This window comes from Diorhabda sublineata, chromosome X (assembly GCF_026230105.1).
Source record: "Diorhabda sublineata isolate icDioSubl1.1 chromosome X, icDioSubl1.1, whole genome shotgun sequence".
Lineage (NCBI taxonomy): Eukaryota > Metazoa > Arthropoda > Insecta > Coleoptera > Chrysomelidae > Diorhabda > Diorhabda sublineata.
The window spans coordinates 15147438-15175179 of record NC_079485.1 but is presented as its reverse complement, the minus strand read 5'-3'; the positions used below and the strand labels follow the sequence as shown (position 1 = coordinate 15175179).

General features: G+C 34.2%; 1 protein-coding gene across 1 annotated transcript in view; it reads right to left on the bottom strand.

Annotated features, from left to right (window-relative positions):
• Positions 1-1526: 1526 nt before the first annotated feature.
• LOC130450598 (uncharacterized) overlaps positions 1527-27742 on the bottom strand; it is an 85507-nt gene continuing 59291 nt past the window's right edge. The window contains exon 5 of the mRNA XM_056789067.1: positions 1527-1757. Within this exon, the coding sequence (XP_056645045.1) occupies positions 1527-1757 (231 nt within the window). The remainder of the gene's footprint in view (positions 1758-27742) is intronic.

Below are 27742 nucleotides of genomic sequence, written 5' to 3'. Positions count from 1 at the left end.
ACTCTAACGTAAAAAAATATGCATCCACCATGACCTTTTGCGATAGAAAACGTTCAAGGTGGCCTCGAAAAATCACAACCCCTAAAGATAAACATATTGTATTGATTGACGAGTCATGGGCCCAGAGCTAGCAGCTCAGATCAATGAATCCAGTGATCTTCCTTTGAGTATTTCTACAGTGAAAAGGAGATTAAGGAAAATTGGCCTTTGGAAGGTTGCCAGTGAAAAAACGTCAAAATAAAATTAAGAGGTTGCAGTGGCCTAGAGATAAAATTGGATCCATGATGAGAGAGAGAATTTAATGGAGTGATTCATGAGTCAAGATTAGAGGTTCTTGGGTCTAGGAGAAGGTAAATGGAAGAACAGATGTTTGATCATGTGTAATCCCGAAGACGGAGGCGCGGTGATGGTTTGAGGATGTTTTAAAGGAAATGCAACTCGAGACCTGGTAAAAATTGAAGGCATTTTCAAGTGAGAAGGATATAAAAAATATTAAACGGAAATGTAAAACGATTGATCGGAAGCAAATTTATTTTCTAGCATGACAACGACCCCAAATAATACTCGTAGTTGTACAAAGAGTATTTGAAAGAATTGAAAAAGAAAAATGTACTGAAAGCTGTTCCAATAGCCCCAACATCAAGTCGATAGAGTTGTTGTGGGATCATTTGAACATGAAAGTCAGAAAGCAGCAAGTCACATCTTTGGAATATCTTGAAAAACGAATGGAACCAAATAGACGACTTCCTATTTGTAGAAATATTACAGAGAATGCTAATATTGGGCACCGAAGTAATGAAATCGATCGTATTGTTTTTATTTGTTGTGTATAAGGTGGGCCAAAACTTTTGACCGGTTATGGTATGACATAAAAATTTTGCAGTCGAAAATAAAGAATTGTTTTTAGTAATTTGTTTATATTAGTATATGAGCCTTTAGATTTAGAATGATTTCGAACTGCTATTAACAAAAATGATATCAATTAACAACAAAATTAAGACAATATTCTAAGCTAACAGTTAGAAAAGAACATCCTGTATGAATAAATAGACATGGAAATTTTTTTCTCAATGATTCTTGGAGAAAATGAGATTTGAAATAACGTCATTTAATGGAAGCATCGATTTAAATTTGGCATTTAGTAGACTTAACTAGACGATATTAATAATAAAATTAAACCAGTGCGAAAATTTAAAACACAATTTATTTTGTTTCATATCCAAGTCCTCTCAACCAATTTATCATCTGAACACATTTTCCGTACAACTTTTCATTTTTCCATTATGAAAAGAGAAAAAGAGTTTTAGGCTGTCACTGTTTGACTATATATACTCCAGATCTTACTAGTGATATCAGATTATAGTATAAACGAAGCAAAAGCAGCAAAAAAGGAGAACCAAGATAATATGGATTGAGGAAGTTAAGATAGCGATAGATAAAAGAGAAAATCAATGGATAAAAAAGAATGGAAAATACAAAGGTTTAGAATAATTAAGTGAAGTAGATATAAAATGTTATAGTCAATTCTATTTACCTCTACTATTTGGTCCCATGAGGAGTACTGAAGCTGGTTGTGGTGTATCTGGTCGGACTTCCACTTCCAGACTGTTGGCACGATATAACCTAAAAAGAGTAGCTTCGCAACGAAGCCTCAGTGTACCCCAGCTTCCACCAACACCAGATAATTCTAATCTCCCTGTTTTCTTTTCTAATTGATCTTCTACTGAAGTTATCCACTCGGAAGTATATGCAGGTACCTGAAATGAAAAAACTATATTAATACTTGCAGTGCCAATGCGGGATCACATGAATACATTTTGGGTTTTCAAAAAAATAATTCTTGTCTTTCCAGTTGGTAACTGGCCCTTTTCTTTTCCAAATAGATTCAATTTTCTTCAATTTCATTTTCATACTTTCCTCATGCGTTTGGTTCAACCTAGAAGGGAATTATCGAAGAGCTCCGAGCGCCATCAGATTTAAATTGGTTTGGAAATTCTGGTTTGGCAACTGCTTAAATATTTTGTGAGATCTGAGCTAATCTATGGTATCAGCTACAGGACAATAGAGAAAACACTAGAAAATGAGATAGATAGGAAAATAAATCAGTCACTGAAACGATATATTTCGGTATTCCTCATAACTTATAACCTAGGTAGCTAGAACTATCCCACATCCTGAACTTTCTGGAATGAACGCAGTATATATGAAGGTACATCCTATTCTCCAGGCTGAATATTAATGAATATGGATGGAATTGCTCAGAAAGTATATTAGTTTGAGTAATAATTCTAGATTTTAGTCACATTTGAAAATGTATATCGAATTTTTAAAAAAAATAATGAGTTTGTAGATATGTTTTTGTTTTCATGGCGGTAATCTAGCACAGAAATTTCGACAAATTTATGCGGACTAAATCTAGTCTATTTTGCATGAACATGGACAATGCTGCCACCATATGTCGCTCAAAAGGGTTGATTTTGAATGTTGGCAGCCACTCTTCGTGTATCAATTCAATTAGTACAATGTACTTGATGATAGAGTGCCCGGTGTGTCGTTGTGGTCATTATATCCGGCGCGGTTTCCTATTTATTTTGGAAAATGTAAATCCTCGTTTTTCATGTCACGTCTGACACGACACGGGAAATGTTTCTTTGTATTTCGCACATTATTCTAACAATAGTATATAAATAAATGTGTACGAGGCGGTAGTCAATAACAACAAAATGTGATTTATTACATTTAACAACATTGGTATTCTTTGGATTGTCTTGGATTTGATAAAGTATAATAACGAAGATTGCTATCCATATTATTGGTTTTTGACTGTCATCGACATTGAAATCTTCATATTATTCGACATAACCTCAACCATGCAATGCAAATATTAGACAAATTTTGTTAGTCAGACGAATCTAACTTATAAATCTTTGAGATAAAACTCAATATTTGTCTCTCTATTGTAGATTTTCGGTACATATGGTGTGACCGTCAATCCAATGTATAATATCAACTATTGAACACGGTGGAGGAAATATAATTTCGAGTTGGTGAATTGTTTATATGCGAAAGATGCATGAACTCTACAGAGAACATAAATATACTAGAACCTGTGTGGCTGCCTCCATTTATGATATTTTATCACGCTACGATCATGGATCAAGCGCTTTGAAATTTTTTATGCATTATTAAATTGAAAAATATAATTCTTTAAAATTATTTTTTTATAAATAGTTCACCATTATTCCAACCAACCCTATTAGTTGTAATAGTTCATATTCTGATTCCGATTCTGATTTGGATTTGTAACAAGTAACAATTTATATTAAAATTATTATTAATAAGTTATGTCTATTGGCACCTTCCACGGCTGAATCTGTGACTCTAATTTCAACCAAAGAGACACGGACATTTTTAAAGAAATGAGCCGAATGGAAACTGTCCACGAATAAATACCATCCACAGACTAATATCATCCACGGATAAATACCACCTACAGATGAAATTTGACAAATTTGCCATTTCTAATCCCAATACATCATTCATTTAGAACGAATTATACAAAAAATTTATCAATAAATAATTTACCTGTATTTCATTCATTCATCGTAAATAATAAAATTCCCAATCATCTATATCGTGCTAGTACTTACACTTAGCAAAAGCAGGAATAAGTCACCAACAACTTATAAAGATAACGAGACATCATTTTTTATTAAACTCTACCTCCAAATTGATCCTGAACATCACGAAAATCTCATTAGTTTCTTACGAGCCTAGAGTGAGAAAAATCAAAATGAATATTCTACATGTGTGAATATCAGAGAAGAAAATTTTGAAATCAGTACAACAAACCAAACAATTTATAATAATTTAGTATTCAGTAACTGTTCGTTTAAATAATTTAATTTTGTCGATATAGATGTTGTTGTTCATTCATATATTCGGTCGTTAATTTATCTTGCCAAAAAACATTCGAGCTTCTCTTTTAAGGATAAATTTATTTTTTACTAAAAATTTTTTCCGTCAGTAATTTTGCTCAAAAAGTGACATTTGACATTGTCATTTCAGTTTTTATCTTAAAATTACTGATGTAAAAATTATTTCGTTACAAAAAGAAATTTATCCGATGACAAAAAAGATATTTTATTTTTACTGCTGATAGAAATTTCAACTCATTTCAAATTAATATGTCTTCAATACCTTAATGAGTGTGATAAATTATTGCCGATGAATTTCCGCGAAAAACTCAATTTTGGTTACAGAGCATGAATCTGTGGGATTAGTTTTACATTTAAAGTGCCGACAATGTGAGGCGTTTCATCGGAAAATATCAATGGTAAAATTTTTCAGCTAACTCAGCGGAACAGCAGAGAATTTCCATCTTAAAAATATTTGATTATTCTATCAAGCTTTAACGACCTTACGTCTCCGAAGTCACTTCAAATATTTCACGATCCTTTCATAAAAATAGAAAAAGTCCATTCCGCGGAGCAATAACAGTAAATTTTATTGTTATACCTTTCTTGACTCTCAAAAAATATGTTCAAAGAATACGGATGGAGAATGGAATTGAAAATTGCCATCAACGATCGATAGCCCAGATTCTCATGTGTAAAATATTGTCTATTTTTAAAAACATTCCTTCCAGTTGCCGATAAATTTATGGGTATCACTTCCAGTAGCAAAGGCGTCGGTTTATATCATTTTTGACAACCTTAATTGTTACATATTTTACTTTGAAACATACCAAAGCACAAATTCTCACTTTACTCACTATTATGATGATATTGAAATTTGATACAAAAGCATTGGAAGCTTGATAAACACAAAACACCTTTAAGTAAACTTTTTTTTTCATTTCAGATAAATATGCCTCGTTAGCACTGGTCATTAGCACAAAAAAACAATTAAAAGATACATAAGGACTGTCACATAATCTATTACAATACAAAAATTATATTTTCGGTAACTTTAAGGAGCTCCAGGACTTTCTTGATATATGTCGGGCAGTTGAGTGTCAGATCTAGCAGATAATGCGTGCAGATTTTGTTGCACAGTGGACGAAACCTCTATCTTCACTATACCTGGGTGCGTATGAAATAAAAAAACCCTTGGCAATTAAAGCCTTCCCACATTCTAGACTTTTTAAAAGAAGTGGGATTAAAGGATCAGTTGTAAACACTGGGTTTCCAACTAAATGGGAACACAATAGATCCTTTAGGTCGCAGTGTATACGAGACCCCAAAAGAATAGAAGAACAGATTTTTTGTTAGATCTATTGCCCACGAGTGGGCGATTTGGGTCGATTTTTTTACTCACGAGTGTATTTCGTTTTGTAATGATTTTGAAAATAATCAGTTGATTTCGTAAACTTCATATATAAAAAATATATTTGTATCTATTAGGGCTTACTTATTTCGAAGATTATCTACTTCTTTGTCATAATATTTAGTTTTTTACACCTATTTAAGATGAGAAAGTAAAAAAGAGCGATTTATTTTTTTATAATAACTGAATTCTAATTTGATCTCTGTTATTGTTTCATTCAAATTTCACATCTTAAGGGAAAGGATCAATTTATACAAGAGATAATGATATCGAAGGGTAATAAATCCTATAATGCTTATTAGATACAATGTCTGTTAAGGTTTGATCATGTTGAGCTTAATTTCCGGCTATTGATTTAGATAAAAACAAAAATTATTCCCGCACAATGATGAATTGTTTAGTCCTACATGTTTGAAGGATTATTTATTGTTGGAAAAATAGCAGATGAGTAAATATTATATTTCGTTCAATAGAAATAATGAAACTTTGCATAATACATTCCCAATTTTACTCATATTTAAGAACGAAGGTAATATATTGGTTGTATACAGCAATCATTAAGCATAAGGGTCAGTAGTATGATGAAAAAAGAAACAAAGAAAAAGAATATCATAAAAATGCAGGGGATAGCAGCTCTGGAAATTCCGCAACTATGAGAAGTACCACTAGAAGCAATTCTAAAACTGCAGCCTATAGAATTTGTTCATAAAATTCGTAGCCTTAAAAAGCGCTTTCCGGTGAGAAAGCTAAACATAGACATACAATTGCAGGAAATAGGTAAAATAGGAAGAAAGAGAATAAGGGATCTATTAGATGAGAACACAAAAACGAACTTCAAAGGAAAATGAAAACTCATCATAAAGGATAATGAAATGTCAATCTTTACAAATGGCTAGGTAATAAAAGTTACAGACTAAAAACTGGATGTAATATCAGAAATGTACGCATTGCTATACTGATAAGATAAAGTGGTGAATCAAACAGAAATAGAACAATCTGAGCAGTTAGCCAGGCAACCTTAAAAACATCAAAAACAACAAAATTAGTGGATATGAGATGTCACTAGGCACTCTTCTAGATTCATAACACTGCCACTAGAACTAAGCCTCTGTTGAGAATCTAGACACTATGAAGTGGAGAGTATGCTGAAGAGACGGTAACAGTGCTACTCAAATTGTTGAAAGATGATATTGACACAGGAATAAGGATCAAATACCATTATATATCATGATATATGGTCAAGATATTACACAATATCCAGAGGTAAAAAGATAATAAGATTCACGAACCACTCAATCCAGAAGACTATTAGAGAAATCACTGGACATTATACTGCTGGCACAAGATTCAAGAAATTGGGGCAACTATTGCGAAAAGTGTAACGGAAACCAGCATCTTCTCTGCCAGTGCACTGTCATGATGGAGAAACGACGTTAAATGCTGGAGCACTACAGGTCTAATCTAGATCGAGGTTGCCTGTACTAACCTAACCTATCTTATAGATGCAGAGGCAGAGCCAAAAAAAGTCTTTGAATTTATTAAGTCTGTTTTTTTCTCAGGTGATTATAATCATAATATATAATACAATGCTGCGGTCAGTCAAGCGGATATTAGAACAGGTGCCTCAGGTGCGCGGTCAAACATATCGTGACCACTGACAAAATAAAATCAATTTCTTAAGGCTGAACTTTACGAAATTTTGTTTTCTGTTATGTAAATCAAAATTATGATAGTCAGTCAACGTCCTACGGGGACACAGCTGGTCAGTCAGCTGTAATGTACGTAGCTAGGTTTATAAGGCTGCAATTCGTTTATTAAGCGTGACTTTTTTTTATAACTACTACTGACTATATTATTAATAAATAAAATGGTCAGTCAACCATTCCGTAGAACAACGCCCGTCAGTCAGTGAATAAGAAATCACTGGGATAGTGATCAATTAATACCATATTTTGGCGTTAAAATCGTCCAATTAAACTTTTTAACAACAATTTGACAATTTAACCTGCGAAGCACATGAGGAGGCTAGTACGAAAATAATTGTTTGTAAAATCGTACATTTTAATTAGGTGCTCGGACACAGATATTCTCATTATTTTGTTAGGAAACATGGAAAATTTATCAAGTTCATCGACAATATGGATAGAAGCTGGGAATGGAAATCATCAAAGGATGATCAATGTCAGTGAAATGTATTCGTTTAAAATTAAAATAAAGAATGTAGATAGGTCGAGTATGCCACCACGCTAATCAGAATTGATGCAGCAGATCTTAAGAGCGAGCTTCATTGCAAATATTTGTCGTAATGCTCACCGTCAAATTCCAGCGGAGCTATTTCCTACTGACTATGGCTGGAAATTAGTTGATGAAAAATATGAGTTTGATTGGTTCAAAGTCGAAAAATTACCAGAACTTGTACAGGATATTATTATTCAACCTTTACAAGAAAATACAGGTATGCAAATATCTTTATCTGAAGTAAACAATCACGAAAATAAGTATTTTTTAGATTGCCAGTCTGAAACATCTGAGCTTGACGTGCCAGATCACGATAGTGAGATTAATGATATGGAAAATTCAGATGATATATATAGCTTTGTACAATTTCGAATTCTTAATGAAATAAATAAAAATATGAGTTACAAATGTTTGAAAGTCAATGAGTTCTTACCTGTGTATATACCTGCGTTCATTAAGTGCACTATTGTATTCGAACGAATTTTATTTCTCACATTTTTGGGCCCAACTGCGACACGAAAGTGCCTTATTAAAATAAATATAATAATATAGTCAATACTAGTTATAAAAAAATTTCACGCTTAATAAACGAATTGAAGTTTTATAAACCTCGTTACGTACATTACAGCTGACTGACCAAATGTGTCCCCGTAGGACGTTGACTGACCATTATAATTTTGATTTACATAAAAGAAAACAAAATTTCGTGAAGTTTCAGCCTTAAGAAATTGATTTTATTATGTCAGTGGTAACGACATCATCACGAAATCCATTCATATGTCGCCAACCCTTATATTGTAGATAAATTTTGGATACTATATTTTGTTATGCGATTTGTGTGGTTTTGGAAAGTTTTCCAGGTCTATTGAAAGTACCTAAAACTAAACTCCAGCAATAAGTTACTGACTTGGCTCTTGAGGAGTAGCAGAAGAACTCAGGCTGGTAGTGACTTGTCGTTGATTAATGGTTCGCTGTGTACGTTTTGTTTTTAAGTTCTTAGAATTAATTCCGAATAGGCATGTTTACAAGTCGCATATCCAATTTCGACAACATTTTACGCTCTGTAGATTCAATTTAATTGAAACAGCTTAAACGCGTTTGACCTTTGTGAATTTCTCTTTGGCTTTGCCTTTCAAATCAGTTACCAACTTTTTAAAGTGTCTTCTACTCGGTTTAGTTCGGTTCATGGAGGAATTGGAGAAAAAATATGACGTTTCATAAGTAGAACTAATACGAGACATCGGCGTTAAATTAAATGGAAATATTAGTTTCAGAGTAATAAAATGAATAAAATGAACTACGTGAATCTTTATCTACGTCTTCTATATACTTGTCCTTTTCCTATCGCTACCAAGAAGGCACTCTACTTTCATCTAAGAAGAGAAAAGAGACCCAGAGGTCGTCGGTCTAATTAACGTGTTCTTTGGCAAATCTTGAACTTGGTGAGTTGTGGTTAATTGGAGCCAGTTGCTGGCCTTTTTGGCTCAAAGTCAACTGCCTTAAGTCTTCTTCTCACTGTCCAGCCACTCGTGTGTCTCTAAGCTATTGTTGGACTTGAACATGTTTGTTGCAAGTTACCAGTCTTTTGGTAACGACGGTAAACTCTGAAAACAGCAGATTGACTCATGATCAGTGAATTGGCCACTTCGCTCTGACTCTGGCATTGTGGTAATAAGGTGACCGCTTGTGCAGCTTTATCATTTGTTTTGCCAATTTTCAGGTAGAATTCTTGTTTGTTTGAGGAGAGGGTTAACTGGTCAGAAATATAACCTTTTATAAGGGTCAGTTACCCCTAATTAGTACCATTGTAAAAAACATAAAAAGGGTAGTTATACATCATAACATGGACTGTGAGAAACATTACAATATTTTATATCATTTTGAAGCTAATAAGATAAGCTTTAGGATCTCACTAAAAAAATACATGTTCTTTTTTTTGCCAAGGATTTCCGATTGCAGGGGTGGCGCCGTTTTGCTCATGAAAGTATTTGATATTTAGGCTATACAGAGATGAAATATTATGCTAATTACATCATTCCCGGTAATATTGAGGTTTAAATTGAATTTCTGTTCTTATTGTGTATCTCTAATACAAAATAGCGTTTATATCTACATTCGTTTGATATAGCAATAGTGCTACAATTCTAGCTCTGCGGCTTAGTAATTGGAACGTGAAATTCTCTAACGTATAACTGAAGCTTCGGCTGTGGAAAATCGCATTGATGACACACAAACTGAAAAGGGTACTAGATATATTGTGTGCTAACCAACACTGTTGGTAGTGGTAGATCGAAAATACCATTATATAGTTTGAAAAATATGGAATTTAGTCTTGGTCTGTTGAATACAGTACCTACTGCTACCAATATGATTACTTCTCCATTATAAACATTGAAACTAGCTGATGTAAAAGTTCAACAGTATTGAATTTGATATTTTCGTAATTTGGTGTGTCGGTTATGATAAAAATGTGGCATATAATGAGATTTAGGCGTTTAAAGAATAGTATTATCATATATAATAATAACTCTTTCATAAAATCGCTTTCATAAACACAAAGAGAAAATACTTGAATGCTATTTTAGATTTCAAGTTAGAATATAAGTTTATATATTCTACCTACTTATTTCTGAGATCCTTTAAATGTTTTTGTTGCTAATCGGCTCAATTTTACGTCTCTTCTGGTTGAAAAAAAATTTTTATATCAAGTAAAGACTTGATGTTTCAACCTGTTTCAGTCTTTATCAAAATATGACTTCATATTGCGTATTAATGTTAATCAATATATCACCTATAATATGAATACCAAAATGAGATATCTGTTTTTATTGAAAAAATATTTTTAGTTCCTATATCTCAAAAATAAGTACCAGCCATCAATGAAAGTATTCGTAGTTGCTTTGATATTCATAAAATAAGACTGAGTATAAATTGTTTAGATCTTTTTTATCATTCTCGTTACGGGGCCTGTGAACCTTTTTTTTAAATTTGAATCCGTTCCAAAAAAAAATCCGAAAAATTCTTAGCCTACTATACTACTATAGAACCAAAAAACTGAAGCAAGAACGTTTCCAGCAGATTTTTGGACACGAAACTTGCTTTGTTTGGATTCGTGAAAATGTACCCAAGTCTCATCCATAGTAACAATTCGGTTTAAGAATTCTACATTGCTTTCAAATTTTGGTAAACATTCACACATTTGAGGATCCATTTTGTAGCAATTTTTCTCATGTCCAAATTGACGTGAAGTATATGATGAACGCGTTCGTGTGAAATATTCAGTGCTTCAGACATCCATTTTAGCCCAATTTGACGGTCTGATAAAATCATGTCATGAACTGCATGATATTTCCGGAGACTGAGACAGAAACTGGCCTTCCCGATCGGTCATCATGTTCAATGAAAAATTTACCTCTTTTAATTTATTGCGTAACTCTGGTTTACTTTTTTGACGTCAAACTTTACAATGACACTTCTAATAAGTTATTGTTCGTTGCTATGGTAACGCAATATAATGTTTATGCATGGCACTGGTCTAGGCTACCTAGATATCAATACATCCTCGAATAACAAAAATTCGGGAGTATCGTAAGGAAAAAAGACAAATCTAATACTTGGATGGAACATGGTTTGACAATCACGATACTGTCTTTAAAACCTGGACAGGTTATAATTGGAAATTTGAAACGAAAGCACCCATTCCAGAGGTAAATACATATTCATATTACATTGCGGTGGTAAACAAGGTTGGATGAATGATGTATTATTATGAAAGCATGTTAAGAAATAAGAGACAACAAGTCAATATATAGCAAAAGATTGACAGAACGACTAACAAAGGAAACAACATCATCACACGAGAGCTTGGACGAAACAAACAATAGACTGGTAAAAGAACTGAAAGAAACAACTACAAGTTTAGTATCATCAAAAACTAAAAGAATAGAAAAGTTTACAACACAAACCAAACAGCTACTGGAAAGAAGGAGAGAGCTCATTAAAGACAACAAAAGGAATACAGTAGAGTATGCCGAACTAAACAAAACAGCAAGGAAAATGGCCAAGCAGGACATACGAAAGTATCAAGAAAATCGAATAGAGGAGTTGATACAGCAAAACAGAGGTCTGAACATCTTTAAAAAAGAAAACGCACATAAAAAAGAAATGATCAAATTGAGAGACGGACAAGGTAACATAACAGAAGATCGAAGAGAGATACTCAAGGTAACAGAGAAGTTCTACACAGGTCTGTACGAGTCCAAAATAGACAATGAGTATGTTAGAAAAGCAAACAGTGACCATAAAAACAGGATATGTAACGTTGGCTCCGAGGATCTACCTGAGATTGAAGAGGAAGAAATTGTAAAAGCTTTAAATCAACTAAAAAACGGAAAGGCGGCAGGTGACGATAACATCATACCGGAAATGTTGAAGGAAGGTGGAAGCCTACTGATAAGAGAGCTTAAATAATTATTTAATACATGCCTAACCGAGGGAAGAATACCACAGGATTGGAACACCGCGATAGTCATACTGATATATAAGAAAGGTGATCCAAGCAACCTAGAAAACTATAGACCAATCAGCCTGCTATCACAGATCTACAAGCTTTTTATGAGAATAATAGCAAACCGCCTTGAATTCAAACTCGACGCATACCAACCCTATGAGCAGGCGGGCTTCAGAAAAGGCATGAGTACAATAGAACATCTCCACACCGTAAGGACACTGAACGAAAAAGTAACGGAATATAACATCCCATTATGGATTGCCTTCATAGATTTTAGAAAGGCCTTCGACACAGTTGAATTTTGGGCAATTATCAGGTCAATGAAAAATGCAAGAATAGACCAACGATATATTGACATTATACAGACACTAAACGACAACTCAAAAATGAAAGTAAGGCTATATGAAGACACTGAGGAAATCATAATTAAAAGAGGCGTTAGACAAGGAGACATTGTGTCACCCAAATTGTTTACACTGGTGCTAGAAGACGTTTTTAAGAGCCTACACTGGGAAGACAGAGGAATTGATATATCGGGAGAAAAACTAAGTAACCTAAGATTTGCCGATGACATTGCCATTTTTGCCCCAAACAGTGAAGAATTAGAATACATGCTTATAGAACTACAACAAGAAGCAAGAAAAGTAGGCCTAGAAATGAACATTTCTAAAACCAAATTCATGACAAACCAACGGACAAACAAAGAGAGTATAAATGTGCGAGGACAACAGATAAAGAAAGTGAACTCTTATATCTACCTAGGTCAAGAATTAACATTGGGTAAAACCAATCAAGAACTTGAAATTAACCACAGAATACATCTAGGATGGGCGGCCTACGGGAAGATGCGACACGTCTTCAACTCCAACCTACCCCTCAAACTAAAAACCAAGGTTTACATGGAATGCATTCTCCCAGTAACAACCTACGGATGTGAAACATGGGTCCTAACAAAGAAAATCTTGAATAAATTAAAGGTACATCAAAGATCAATAGAACGGAAAATGATAGGAATAACGCTTAAAGACCATAAAACCAATGAGTGGATAAGAAATAGAACCAAAATCGAGGACATAGTGAGGCGAATAGGTAGTCTTAAATGGAACTGGGCCGGACATGTTGCTCGAAATAACACCAACTGGAGCGGAAAAATAACAAGATGGAGACCTTGGGGGGAGAAAAGAAGCACCGGCAGACCACAACAAAGATGGTATGATGATATCAAGAGAACAGCCGGACTTAACTGGTACCAAGTGGCACAGAACAGGGAAAACTGGAAAAATATGAGAGAGGCCTATATCCAAAGGATAGAAAACGGCTAGAAGAGAGAGACTACATGCTAACAGTGTCATTTTCTTAGATAGCGCTTTGTATCGCTTGAGACAAAGTTCCAAAACAACAGGAGTTTCTACTTGAACATGATTTAAATTTTGAAAGGACAAAGAAGCAACTCATAGAGATTTTGGAAACAAAATTAATTGCCAAAGAATATACTGTAGACGAAATCGCAAACAACAATGATGAAACTGTTTTAAGATTACATCCGTACTACTGTGACTGTCATGAACTAATAAAACTTCACCCTAAAAATTCCCCTCCGTTATGGAACTGATAATGAAAGATGATTCAAACATTAGTACCGAGAATTGGAGAAATGCCATAAATCACACTTTTAGAATTTTCCAGAAAATTGTCATAGATTTGTAGTTAAAAAGCTAAACCCCAGTATAATTTTATTATTATAAGATATTAACTATAATGTATCTGTAAAAAAAACAAGGAAAAAGATGGTCTCTTTCTGCCAAATATTATTTAGCTCTAACTTTCATCAAAAAGTGCTATGTAAATTATACACTATTTTTTCAAATTTACAAATAAAACTTTGGAGCAACAAATTTATCTTTGGATTAAATTTTACTGAAATTATCTTCACTTGTAGTACAATTCTTGATGATGGGTGTAGTTTGTAAGCCGATTATGGTTCTATAAAGTGAGAACATCTGTAATAACATTTTTACTATTGAATAATTGGCATTATACCTCGCGTCTTTGATTTTTTTTTTATTTTAATGATATTCAAATAATAATTCTTAGTTTTACGAACAAGAATTTCATTGTAAAATAGTATTCGATGATAATATTTTACGTAGTGCATACGACGCCGACGGTTATTTCAAAAGTATTGAACTTATTCATATCTCTCAGTTGAACCGTACGAGTGTCTGGTCATCTTCACGAAATGTTTTGAAGAGCGCAGTTTGTTTGTTTTCAGTATTTGTTCATAGTAAAAAAAGACGGAAAATTAGAACAACGCTGAATCATCACGGAACACAATATTGACTGATTTCTTTGATCAGGAAGATATTGTGCACCACAAGAGGTTATAAGATCAGAAAAGGTTTATACGTTCTTCATGGGACTCGAACCCTTCTGTGGTATCAGCTACAAAACAATGGAAAAGCAATGGAAAAGAAGGTAGATAGCAATTGGGACAACCTACAGGGGCTGAGACAGGTAAAGACTCTTCTGGGAAACTATAACCAGAATGGATATGCTGAATGTATAAATCTAAGTAAGAACAATCTACGAATACTTATAGGAGTTCTATCGGGGCACTGTCGCCTCAACAAACACCTGAAGACGCTGGACCTAACAGATAATGCGGCGTGCAGATTTTGTTGCATCTCTATCCACATTTTCTCGAAGTGTGAAATATTAAGGAGCTCCCGAGCACTACATCTGCGTATGAAAGAAGACGAAGATCTCTAGCAATTAAAGCCATTCCACATTTTTAGGAGAGTGGGATTTATGGATCAACTGTACACACTGGGTTCCCCAGTAAATGGAATCACAATAGATCCTTTAGGTCCCAGTGTATACGAGACCCCAAATACATACATACATACAAGGGTTTATACGTTGATGTAACAAAAAGATGGCGTTGAGAAAGCTGTGATTGGTTAGTTGCTTAGCTTCGTCAGCATCCAGATCTAGAATGTCGCTTGATTTAATAACAGTTGAAACTAAAGCAGCGAACGCACTGAAGAAAATCTTGAAAATGGAAATGAACTTCCAGGATTGATATATGACGTGGAAACACAGCTGAAAACGTGTTATGCATCTAGTGGACGCTTCCAAGAATGGAGAATTATTAACGAGTTGCTATAGATGCGCATTACTGAGGTGTTGAGTCCGCTGTGAAATAGAATTCCATTATATTCACCTCTACAATGAGATGATACTTTTAGTGACTTGTACTTCATTTTGAAATGTTTTTTCATGCCGAATAATTCTTCAGTAGTTGACTCAAAAGATGTTCTATCTACATATCGAATCAAAGCATGAACAGTATGGTCGAGCGGTTAGTCACTGCCGTTCTGTCGAAACAAAATTACATTCGTGCAGCTGATAATGTGTTTGTAATTACAGACCACCGATAATTAACACCGGATCAAATTATTCAATTAATTAGGCAAATCTGACTTGCTTCCATTACGTTGGTAAATTAACAATAATTGTATCGGATAAAGGTCCTTCACTATTTTTCATAATCAGGGTCATCATCAAAGTAAATTTGCGGATTATTACAAACAGAACATACACTGAGGCCTAATGTACACGTTATTTGTTGTTGTTATTTGCTATTTGTTAAAATTTATGACAAAGGCTATTTTATCAGATTTTTTTAATTCGATGCATGAAATACTACACTCCTATTCCAGTTCTGTCTGCTGCATTATAGCCAAACGTATACCATTTGATGGTATTTTGACATTTAATATACATGGTGTGATCAAATTTGACCCAGACTAGTACATTAAAACTGTACGCGTAAATAGATTCTTTCCCAACAACCTTTTTTAATATTGATGTTAAGTTTGAGCGTCAAATCTCACTACTGTTTGTCAGCTATTTACGATGCGAAAAGTTTTAATGACGATATTGACTATGGAAAAAAAGTTTGAAATTTTCTTGTTCCCAATGGAATTCGAGCTATGGAAAATTGAGGGTTCCAAAACCTTCAATCAACATCTCTTGTGGATCGACTTAACACATTTTGGTTGAAGTTTTGGGTATGGAGGTCGTACCAGAAAACTTAAATAACATCGAGTATAGGTTGCAAAAGAGATGTTTAAAAACCTTACATTCACCAAATGCATCATTACTAGTGAAGAGACGTGGATTTATAAGTATGACCTTCCAAAAATCTTCGAATGGCGCCTCTAAAATGAGCGGAGAGGGTACGTTATTGAGAACATACCAGAAATAGTTTACAAGAATACTGATTACTATTGACAGAAATTTTTTTAGAATCGCTATTTTTTAATTTGAATGCAATGCCCTATATTTGTATACCATAACTCCAGATGAGCTCCAATGTATAGTAGCGGCTTGTTGTTGAATGATAGTTGAGATCTTTGACCAAACAACCACTACTTTTGCTTTCTAGGTTAGTCGTCAGTCCAGATGAATTCCAAGGTATTTTGCTATACCTTTTCACAGCAGATGATGCCCGTTCTTCACTACAGTTAGACAGGCTCCCTCTCCGTTGAGTGTGGGTAACATGAATAGATTTATTTCCATTCATTCAAGCACTCAAGTTTTCCGAGTTTCAAGCCACGAGGAAATATGTCTGACATATGGTAATACAATACAATACAATATAAATTATCTCTACAACTTCAAAAATTCATAACTATGAACATACACAAAATATTCATATTCTGTTATTTGCATGTATTACTACAACTAATAAAGTTTTTTCCAATAGGCTGAACAGCTATAAGTGAAGATGTGGACACCACAACAGAAAGCTCAATGCGTGTCATGGTTTATAGAGTCGAAATCAGATACACAGGTTCAACGGAACTTCAGGAGAAAATTCCAAAGAGACCCACCATCTAGACCCTCCATCAGTGCATGGCAAACAAGCTTCATGAGCACTGGATCATTATAGCAAAAAAGTGGAGCCGGACGACCCAGCATAAGTCCAGAAAATATAACAGTTGCGTCTATATGTCTATAAGGTACAGTTGCTGAAGGCACTGTTACCAACAGATCGACAAAAACATGTGGAATTAGCCGTAGACATCTTACAACGTATTTAGCATGATGAAGATTTCATTTGGGGTTCTGAAACCCCACATGCAGTAGTCGAGCTTCAACGAGACAGCCCAAAAGTTAATGTGTGGTGTGTTGCTCTTCCTCAGTTGGAAATACAATCACAGGTGACATGTTACAGCGTACTTTTTGAAGTTGTAAAGATAATTTTTGAACACCGTGTATAATATTTTGAAACAAGCGGAGAAAGTGTCCATCAAAATGAAAAATTTGTTTTTATTATATTTTGCCCCTTTGGAACTACTAACGGTCCACGAGTCATACACATACTTCTACCATATTTAGAGCCCCAGGATATCAATAGGCCATTAAGAAGTGTCAAATCCTATTCTTTATTGATTTGTGAAATCCACCATAAATTTTAATTGGCTATATGTAAATATATAAATATATGTAAATATGTAAATAGAGTATGTAATGTTCTTCATGGCTCACCCTATATAAATGTATCGATATATATTTTGGTATAGTAAGTGATGTAGAAAAACAAAGTAAAGAAAATGGTAATTTCCATATTAGACAGATACCTAATGATATTAAAATTAGTTAGTCGTCAGGAGCTTAAATTCTTGGACCACATACATTTCATTTCTGGAATTTTTGAAAGACGATCCATATAGAAAACTGTAGTTTTGAAAACAAATTATTGATCAACAGCAATCTAAAATAAAATATTACGTTTCTCAGAGTCTCAAATTTGTTTTTACATAATTTAGAGACTAAGACTTCAGTTGAGATAAAGTTCCACGAAGGTAATTGCTTAGAAAATACTATGAATTGAATTTTTTCACAAAATTAAAAATTACCAATTGTGCATTCAATTTCCGAGTTAAAAATCCATAAAAACCTCATTTTGCAAGTTATCTGCTACGTTTATCCACCTATTCATAGTTGGAGTGTTCATAACTTCCCTTTGAAGTGGTGATTTTCGATATTGGAATTCTTTAGAGGGATGTTTTTACCTTGTTGTATATTTCATAGGTAGGTGATTGCATTATGGAATGCGGGTACAAGATTTTTCAATTAAGGTTTATTTCATAACAGTATATGATTAATATCGTAAAATATTTCTTCATATACATATACCGTTTTGATTAATACTAAGAGCATATCAAGTTTTTTGGTAGAGATATTATTTTTTTTTGGACTCGAATTTTTTCGTTACATTTTCTGAAAAAACTTGACAACCAACAAAAAATCCACGCACTTTTTTCAAAAAGCCGATATTTTGAGGCGAGAATTTTCGATCGAAAGTTAGGAAACTTTTTCGATATTATAATTTGTTCGGAACATAGAAAGGTAAGATTTCACCAAAAAGATGTTTTTTGTAAAGGATGAGAATAAAAAACCAAAAACTTTTGGTTATGTGAAAATGTGTTAGGTTATGTGAAAAAAGCGGTTCTATAATTGAAAGTATTTCTCGCCTCAAGCAGAAACAATAAATCGATGTTTTTGTGTTTTATGGAGAGATCTTCTTATCGTAGACATATCCTTAGGATTTTTCACGTACAATATTAAGTATAGTAGACATATTAAATTAATTAAATTATATTTGATCAACGGTGTATGAAAGTGTTATCAAGATTTGGCGGTGCGTCATGTTAACCGCAACGTACAACTTGGGCTTAGATGTTTGTTCGCACACATTAACAGTTAGAGGTTGGCGTACTTATTTGTGTTCCTCAAACACACACCTCCACGTCCTCATATATTACGTACGACATATGAAATGCGGTCTTTTTGTTGCGGGTTAGTTCAAACGAGGGGATGTAAAATTAAATGGTTTCAGCGTGTACCTCATAAAATTTTAATGATAAAAATTATGGAGAAAGGTATATTTAAAGTAAATTGAGGTTTGTATACTTCGAATAAAATTCGTTTTGATAATCAGACATGTAAACTAGCAGATCCAATATAAATACGAGGCTTTTCACAATAAAAAACATGTTTGAATAATACATGTTTGGAAAACTTGGACTTCCCTCTATTTTTTGACATAATTGCCGTTCATATCAATTCGAGTTTTAGAAATCTGCTGCCGCGCTGCGAGTCTCTTCTTTCAGCTCTTCATTGGTTGTGAAAGTATTTCTTCAATTCAGGAAAAATATAGTGACTGTTAGGGGTTGCGAAACAGTATCTCATCCAAAATTGTATGTCCGTTTTTGAATTTTCTGCACCATTTGCGCACAAGTTACACTTATTTGCCCATACAAGTCAGACAGTTGAGAATCAATGTCAACTGGAGGAACGATTTTTGTACACAAAAAACGAATCACAGAGCATAATTCTAATCGGAAAATGAAATAGATTCTTCATCTTTAAGGCCACTAAGACAAGATTTAATATTGGATACAGCTCTTCGAGGCAGACAGGATACGCCAGCAGTGCCAAATCCTGCCTAACAGCGTTCCTAGCATCCGCAGTTCCTCCAGAATCGTATTTAATTGACACTTCTCGTATTATAGAAATAAAAGCTCCATCAAAGAGAAACCTGATGTAACAGCGAATACTTATGAAAGATAATAAAGTTTGGTATGAGAATATGAGAAAAACGTAGATGAAATTGAGAAAATTAGAATTGGAAATGAGTTTCAATGATATGACATAGGAAAATAACAATGAACATAAACAGGCAGGAATTGGAAGAAGAAACTAGAGAAATGAAAGAAACTAGTGTGAACCATTTACTAGGAACATCGATTTTATGAATTTTGCCACTTTGAAAATGTAGATGAATTCAGATCTTTGTAAACTTGTTAAGGACCAACGACTATAGTAGCACTTAGCCGCCTACTGTTCTTAGACGGTATAAAAATATAAGAACTTTATTTAAACTAATGGGTAAGCATATATTTTTTTTTATATATATATATATATATATATATATATATATATATATATATATATATATATATATATATATATCTAAAAGAAAGTTGTGTTAGTTACACTATTTATAACTCAAGAACGGCTTGTACCGATATAGCTGAAAATTGGTGAGGAGGTAGCTTAGAGCCAGGAGACGGTCATAGGATACTTTTTATTCCGTTCGACAGAGTTCCCGTGTGACTTGACATAAAACGTCAGTCACTATAAAACTTGGTATAACAAAAAAGAATCAGACTTGGAATAACAAAACACAAATGACAGCTATGTAATGGACGTATGGATGATAATTTGATTTTTGTAAGAAATCAATATCAAAACTATTTCTATTAAATAAATAACAATCATAATGTAATGATGGCGCCATTGCCTATTTAAATAAAAACTGAAGTGATCTATAAAAGGTGGTAGAACAAAAACGCATCAGACTTGGAATAACAAAACGCGCATCTCAAACAGCTAAGTAATTTTGTCTATGAATGAATGGTTAAAAATTTGAGTTTTGAAATAAATATTTAGGTGAATTGAAGTAAAGTGAAGTTTAATTACTAATACCGCGACCAAGACGATCGAATCTTCCCGACAAACCTCTTGGTCGTATGTATACAGTTCATAGAATGAATGATGAATGAATCTATTTGCCGTTGTTGCTGAGAAATGTGCGTGGACCAACGTCATTTGAGACACTACGGACTGTTAATGGTGTAATATTCCCAGCATATTGTGCTGCATGTGAAGAACTGAACTTATTAGAAAACGATACCCATTGGGATTCGACAATCGCTGAAGCCATTATCTCTAGATCTCCAAGTCACATACGCATATTATTCGTTATAATAATTTCCACATGCTTCCCATCAAACCCATGTAACCTTTGCCACAAATACAAGGATAATATGTCAGAAGATATTTTATATCAAATTCGTGTCAGTTCCAGAAATCACGGTGTTGAGATGAATGAGGAGATACATAATCGTGCTTTACTGTTGATCGAAGATATGTGTTACTTCATGTGCGGTAGTTTATTAATCAAGTTAAGAATTGGAACGGAAACATAAATATGATCACCAGGAATTAGATTTAGTAGTTCAAACGAATGTACCCCTGTTGAATTCCCAACAAAAGAAAGTTTATGATACTTTAATGAAGGCAATCGATATATTTCCTAGATGCACCTCGTGGAACAGGTAAGACATGTCAGTAGTTTTAGCCACTGTTCGTGCGAGATCCAAGATAGCGGTTGCAGTTGCTTCTTCTGGAATAGCAGCCTCATTGTTAGAAGGATGCCGGCTCATTCAGCATTAAATTTACCGTTAAATCTTCAAACTATTGAAGAGCCAAAAAACTCAGCAATGGCCAAAGTTTTATCGGCATCGAAAATTATCATCTGAGACGAATGCACAATGACACATAAACGTGCATTAGAAGCACTTAACCGAACATTGAAAGATTTACGCAATGACTCGAGATGTAGGGGAGGAGCAATGATTTTACTGTCTGGAGATTTCTGCCAAACACTACCAGTAATTCCAAGATCTACGACTGCCGACGATATAAACGCTTGCCTCAAATCGTCGAATCTATGGCGCTATGTGAAGAAACTGCAGCTGACAACAAACATGAGAGTTGCGTTGTTTAATGATACATCTGCTGATGATTTCTCTAAGCAATTGCTGACTATCGGTAGTGGTCGAGTACCTGTCGATGAATCGAGCGGATTGATATCATTTCCAAATAATTCTTGTGATCTTGTCTCATCAAAAGACGAACTTATCAACAATGTATTTCCAAAAATCATTTCTAACTACAAAAATAATGAATGGTTGAGTGAGAATAAAGATGTAGATGACCTGAACTACATAATTCAAAATAAGATCATTGGAACAATGCATTCATTCAAATCTATTGACTGCGTCACAAATGAAAATGAAGCCACCAACTATCCAATTGAATTTTTAAACTCCTTGGATGTGCTTAGCTTACCACCACACAATTTACGCCTAAAGGTTGACTCCGTAGTAATTATGCTTCGAAATATAAACCAACCAAAACTGTGCCACGGTACACGTTTGGTAGTTGGAAAATTGATGAAAAATGTAATTTACGCGACGATACTGAAAGGAAAATACAAAGGTGAGGAAGTTCTCATTCCGAGGATTACGATGATCCCAACCGATATACCGTTTGAATTTAAAAGACTTCAATTTCCGATCCGTTTTACATTTGCCATGACCATAAACAAATCACAAGGCCAAACCTTAAAAGTCTGTTGTTTGAATCTAGAACATTCATGTTTTCCCCATGGTCAATTATACTCGTATGTAGCATGTTCACGGGTCGGAAAACCATCTGCGTTGTTTGTTTTTGCGCCTGATAATAAAACAAAAAATGTCATGTATCACAAGGTACTTAAGTGAAGAGCAACCTATGTACTAAAATACAGAAACAATAATGAATGATTATTTTTTTTCATTTTCTAATAAAAAAACTGAATAAATTCGAAAATCGGCTTATTTATCCTTCAAGGCCGAACAGAGTTCGCCGTGTCAGCTAGTAAAATGATAAAACTGTGAAATAATTTGTAATAATATGATTTATAATAAACATATAGTTAAAAAATTAGAACTAAATTGGAATTTCTGAGACGATTGATGATATTCATACTTTCCATCTTCAGTCTCTGAAAATGATAACTTGGTTATCGAAACACGCATCACACAGTGTGAAATAATTATTAAGAAATTAATGAAAGCAAAAACCAGTTGAAAGCGTGGCATGGACATCTATGGTTAAGTATGATTGGAAATTTGCCAATGAGAAGCTACCAATTAATGCCGCGGCCGAGACAATCGAACCTTTCCCGACAAAAGCGTAATGAAACTAGGATTCGAAGTACTGTAAACTAAAGGACTGAAGGACCAGAAATTGCAAGTCAAGGGCGCCTAGTTGTTATGGTTAGACTTCGTGCTTCTCTTTGCCATTATCAATTCCGCGCCATGAGCCGTTGCATTCATTGTTTCATAGCGAAATACCCGAAGAACCATGCTTCGAACCATAAAGCAACCAAATCTCTACAGAAGAGCGCGTTTGAGGGTAAGTAAATTGATGATTAATGTGATTTACGCGACGACACTTGAAGGAAAATTGGGAGGTTTTTCCGTTTACACCGAGTGTATACGCAAACAATTGAATTAAATAGAAAAACATATGCACACATATTCGACACGGGGTGTAAGATGGCGTGGCGTGGCGTGTTGCTGTGGGCTCCGGCCTTAATAGTCTAAGATTTTACTATCATCATCTTCTCCTGAATAAATAAGAGCTTCATCTCATAGTAATTAATCCAGCGACAAATTACTCAATATCTTGGTCAATAATTTTTTCATATGATAAGTTGTCGCCAGAATATCGCAGGTGTATTTGATAAGGTAGATTATTATGATGGATTCTGATAACACCACCAGTTTCTTTAATAATAGCAGCTTTTTTTATCATCTAGTCTAATTTTAAAAATGAATTTTTTGTCTTCAAATAGTTGACATCTTAATTCTGATTCACTAACTTGAACACGTCTAAAATTCAAGACTACTTTCCAATTATTACTTATATAGAAACATCAAATATAAAAAGCGATGAATGGGGTTCAAATAATATTTTGAAAACCTTTTTTTGATCCTTTTTCTACCCCTTTTTCTCAACCTTTTGTATGAATTCTTAGTTTCAGTATCTCTAAACATGAGCCCATCACAATGTAAAACTGTGTAGAAAGTCAAATCTGATTTACCTATTAAGATACAATGTATAAATAAAAATTCCTTCTCCAGAAGAAAATGAAAAATACTCTCCTGAAATTTACCGTGATAAGCCCCAAAGACACGAAGAGAACAATTATGTAGGGGCTCACTGTTGTCTAAACTTGAGGTAATTAAGTTAGACCATGATGAAGTTGGGTGATTGAGGGACGTAGTTTGAACCACCGCGCCGTATGAGGACGGCTAATTGTTAATTAGCTAATACATGCGCTGTTGCACGTTTATTCAAAATTTACGATGGACATAACCAAACTTATGGACTACTCTACGTCTTTGGATTCAAATAGAAGTTTCGGCTCTGGAGAATGCCTAGAAAGGATATTGATTTGCTATAATCTGTCGTGACTTTTAAAGTCTAATAATTTGTAATTAGTGATAATATGGATAAAAAAACGAAATTTATAGTAGTTTTCATTGACTATATTGCATCCCTCACAATAATATTTGAGCGAATAAAATTCAAGAATAAAATTGAGATATCTGGTTAAACTTTATAGACTTCTTGAAAGCATTTGACTCTATAAACGGAGGAGTGATGTAGAACATCTTAAAACATTATCAGATAAGGACACCAGAATAACATAAATTTTTTATAACGATCGCACAGCCAGGATACAATCGGAAGAACAATTCTTCCAGTATATTTAAAGCGAAAAGGGAGTGAGACAGGGATATGCTCTTCCACCAGCCCTGCTTAATATTGCAATACATTAGATAATGAGGAAAACAGAGGATGAAAGGTCAGTAATCAACTGCAAATAGAAATCACATAAACAGAAAAACGAATAAAGATATTACGACACAGCAAAGCCGATACAGAAAGCGCCATCTATTTAGAAGAAAAAGATCAAGTCGAGCAATTTTACTATTTATGTTTTGATGATGATCTTGAACTTATGTTGGTGGTAGGGCTTACAAAAAGCATGCCTAGGTAGATTTTTCCACGGGCTTGCACTTTTCCAAAGGATGGGATCCCGATATATTGACGTTCTGCCTATGGAGCAAATACTGCTCTAGGTGGAATTATGTTAGACAACTCGGAAGATCATCTGTCGTGGTAGTATCGGTAAAACAGAGTCAGGTCGGCGACCTTTCTTTCCAAGTTAAGTCTGGTTAACTCTGGATCGCTCAAAGCTCGAATTGCTTTCTTTTGTATTGGAAATTTTGTATATGGAAATCAGCTACAAACATAATGAGACAAGCATTAAATTATAATACAACAAGCAGAAGCGTCAAAGAAAACTCTGGGATATGCCTCAGGACGTTGTATCGAAAAAATTTACCTTTGAGAATAACTTCACCTCCATAATAAACTGTAAAAGCAAGTGGGACGAAAACACCATACGAGAAATGAACAGAAATGCCATTAAATGGTATACGGATAGATCAGAAAGAGTAGACGAAATTGAGCCCAGAACCAAACACTCTGAAAGCCTGAGCAGCTCACCAAGCATTCTCCAAGCAGAAATATATGCTATTGAAAAATGTTTTCAGTTCAATCTAGAGAGGAACTTTCACATCCTGTCCGATAGTCCGATATATTAGAGCTCTAAACTTAAGTATCATAAATTCAAACTCGTTTCTGATTGCCTAGAAAATGAAACTAGCAAGGCAAGAAAAATAAAGTTACCCTACAATGGATTCCGAGACACATCGGAGCGAAGGGAAATGGAATAGCTGATAAGCTCGGTGAAGCGGAGACAGACAAGTCCTTCATGGGACCCAAATGCTTCTGTGGTATCAGCTACAGAACAATGAAAAAAGCACTGACAAAAAAGGTAGATAGAAGCAAAATCAATTATTGGGACAACCTACAAAGGCTGATATAGGCAAAGACACTTCTGGGAAACTGCTGAATGAATCAGCAAACACCTAACGACACTAGATCTGGCAATTACAACCATCACACATTCTAGACTTTTTAAAATCAGAGTGGGATTGATGGATCAGCTGTAAATACTGGATTTTCTAGTATCGTAGCAAGAAAGGCGGACACAATAGATCCTTTGGGGTGCAGTGATAACGAGACCCCAAATCCATACATGCAACAAGTACAAGAGAAAGTGGCGAACATGTAGAAGAACTAACGATAAAGAACTGCTACAGATTAACATGACATGGAAAGATGCTACGAGAATAGTCGAAAATAGAAGGAAATGGGGAGAACTCGTCAGCAAAATTGGACGACAAATGAAGATAGCGATTTCATTGACTTACCACATGTAATTATTATTATTTTTATTTTTGAATGAAATATATTCACAGAATTTCGAAAAATTTTATTAGCGAGACCAAGTTCTGGTTACGTTATGTTGGAAATTAATCGTACTTCCATTTCACTAATTTATTCTGTTAACAGTTTATAACCAGCGATCTTGTCAAATTAAGCTTCTATATCTGAAATAGAGAAAAATATAAAACTAGCACAAATATTTTCTATTTTGACACAAAACATGGATTATAACTTCTATTATACTTTCGTTTGTCTATTTTGTCACTTTTATTTTTTCCTTTTCCAAGCTGCTTTTAAATATATAAAACGAAAGTATTGGCATTCGCCTTGCACATCCTTTACAAAGCCACCATATTCCTACTCGGAATCGAGATATATTACATACAAACATGAGATTCAAATGTTCCATTCAGAAAAATCATCTCATATTCGATAAAGGATTTCATGAGGAGTACTTCCGGATATTCATACAACTTCAACGGATAAAAGTAGACATCAACCAATTTTTTATAAAGAAAGCTCATTCACGTAATAAAAACGCTTATTTTTATAGTAGTCAAAAATCGGTAAAATTTAATTACACTTGCGAACGTTTATTATGTAATTGGCACTGTTCGTAGTGGAGATCCTGAACATGTTCTTCCATCAGACTCATGCGCAGTTTGGAATTGTTCGTTCGCGGTGCTAATGAAACACATTCGATATTTGATATCCCGTATTCGTGGAGCATAGATAACTAATTCCGAACGTATTCTGAATACCTCTAATGTATCCTCGGACCTGCGTGCGAATTCGTTGTACTTGCCAGTTTTGTGATGTACTATAAACTAACTTCTAGCGAACTCTACCGGTTAAATGTTTTTGCTCACCCTATACATAACAAATGAAAACAATTTCATCGATTTTGATATTAAGAATATATATAGATAAGAATATAGTAATAATAAAAGTACAGTCTGTACATTTAAATATTTGATCCAATGATGTAACCCCCTTCTACTTTTATTAGTTCGATGCACAATTTTGGCATTCTCGCAACAAATTCGATAGAAAATCGTCGTCCATTTCGTTCTATTCATTTTCAGGATATTCTAAAGATGTGAATGGGACACTGTTTTATGACTTTCCTGTCCAATTGGTTTCACAACAAATCAATCGGGTTGAGGTTAAGCGACTGTGACGGCCAAATCATTACTTTCAATACATTCTTTCTTTCTAATTCTTCCAAATACTCTTTGCACAGTTTCGAGGAAATCTTGTGATCGTTGTTATACTGGAAGATAGATTTTCTGCTGATCAGTATATATCTTCTTTCTTCAACATCTCTTCAATGTTTACCAGGTCTCCAGTCGCACTTTACTTTTACATTACCGAGCTTCCGCCGTGGTATACATTCGGAATTACATATGGATCTAGCATCCATTCTTCCTTTGACCTGTGCTCAAGCATTCTTCACTTAGACGCAACAACCCCAAAAACTGATTCATCCCTCAATAAAATTTGTGTGGTTTTTCGTTAAAAATATGCATCAAATTATCTGATAATTAATATAATAATAAATATAATAAAAATAATTTTTTTTATTTTTCATGTACATCATCCATGAGCTGCTGG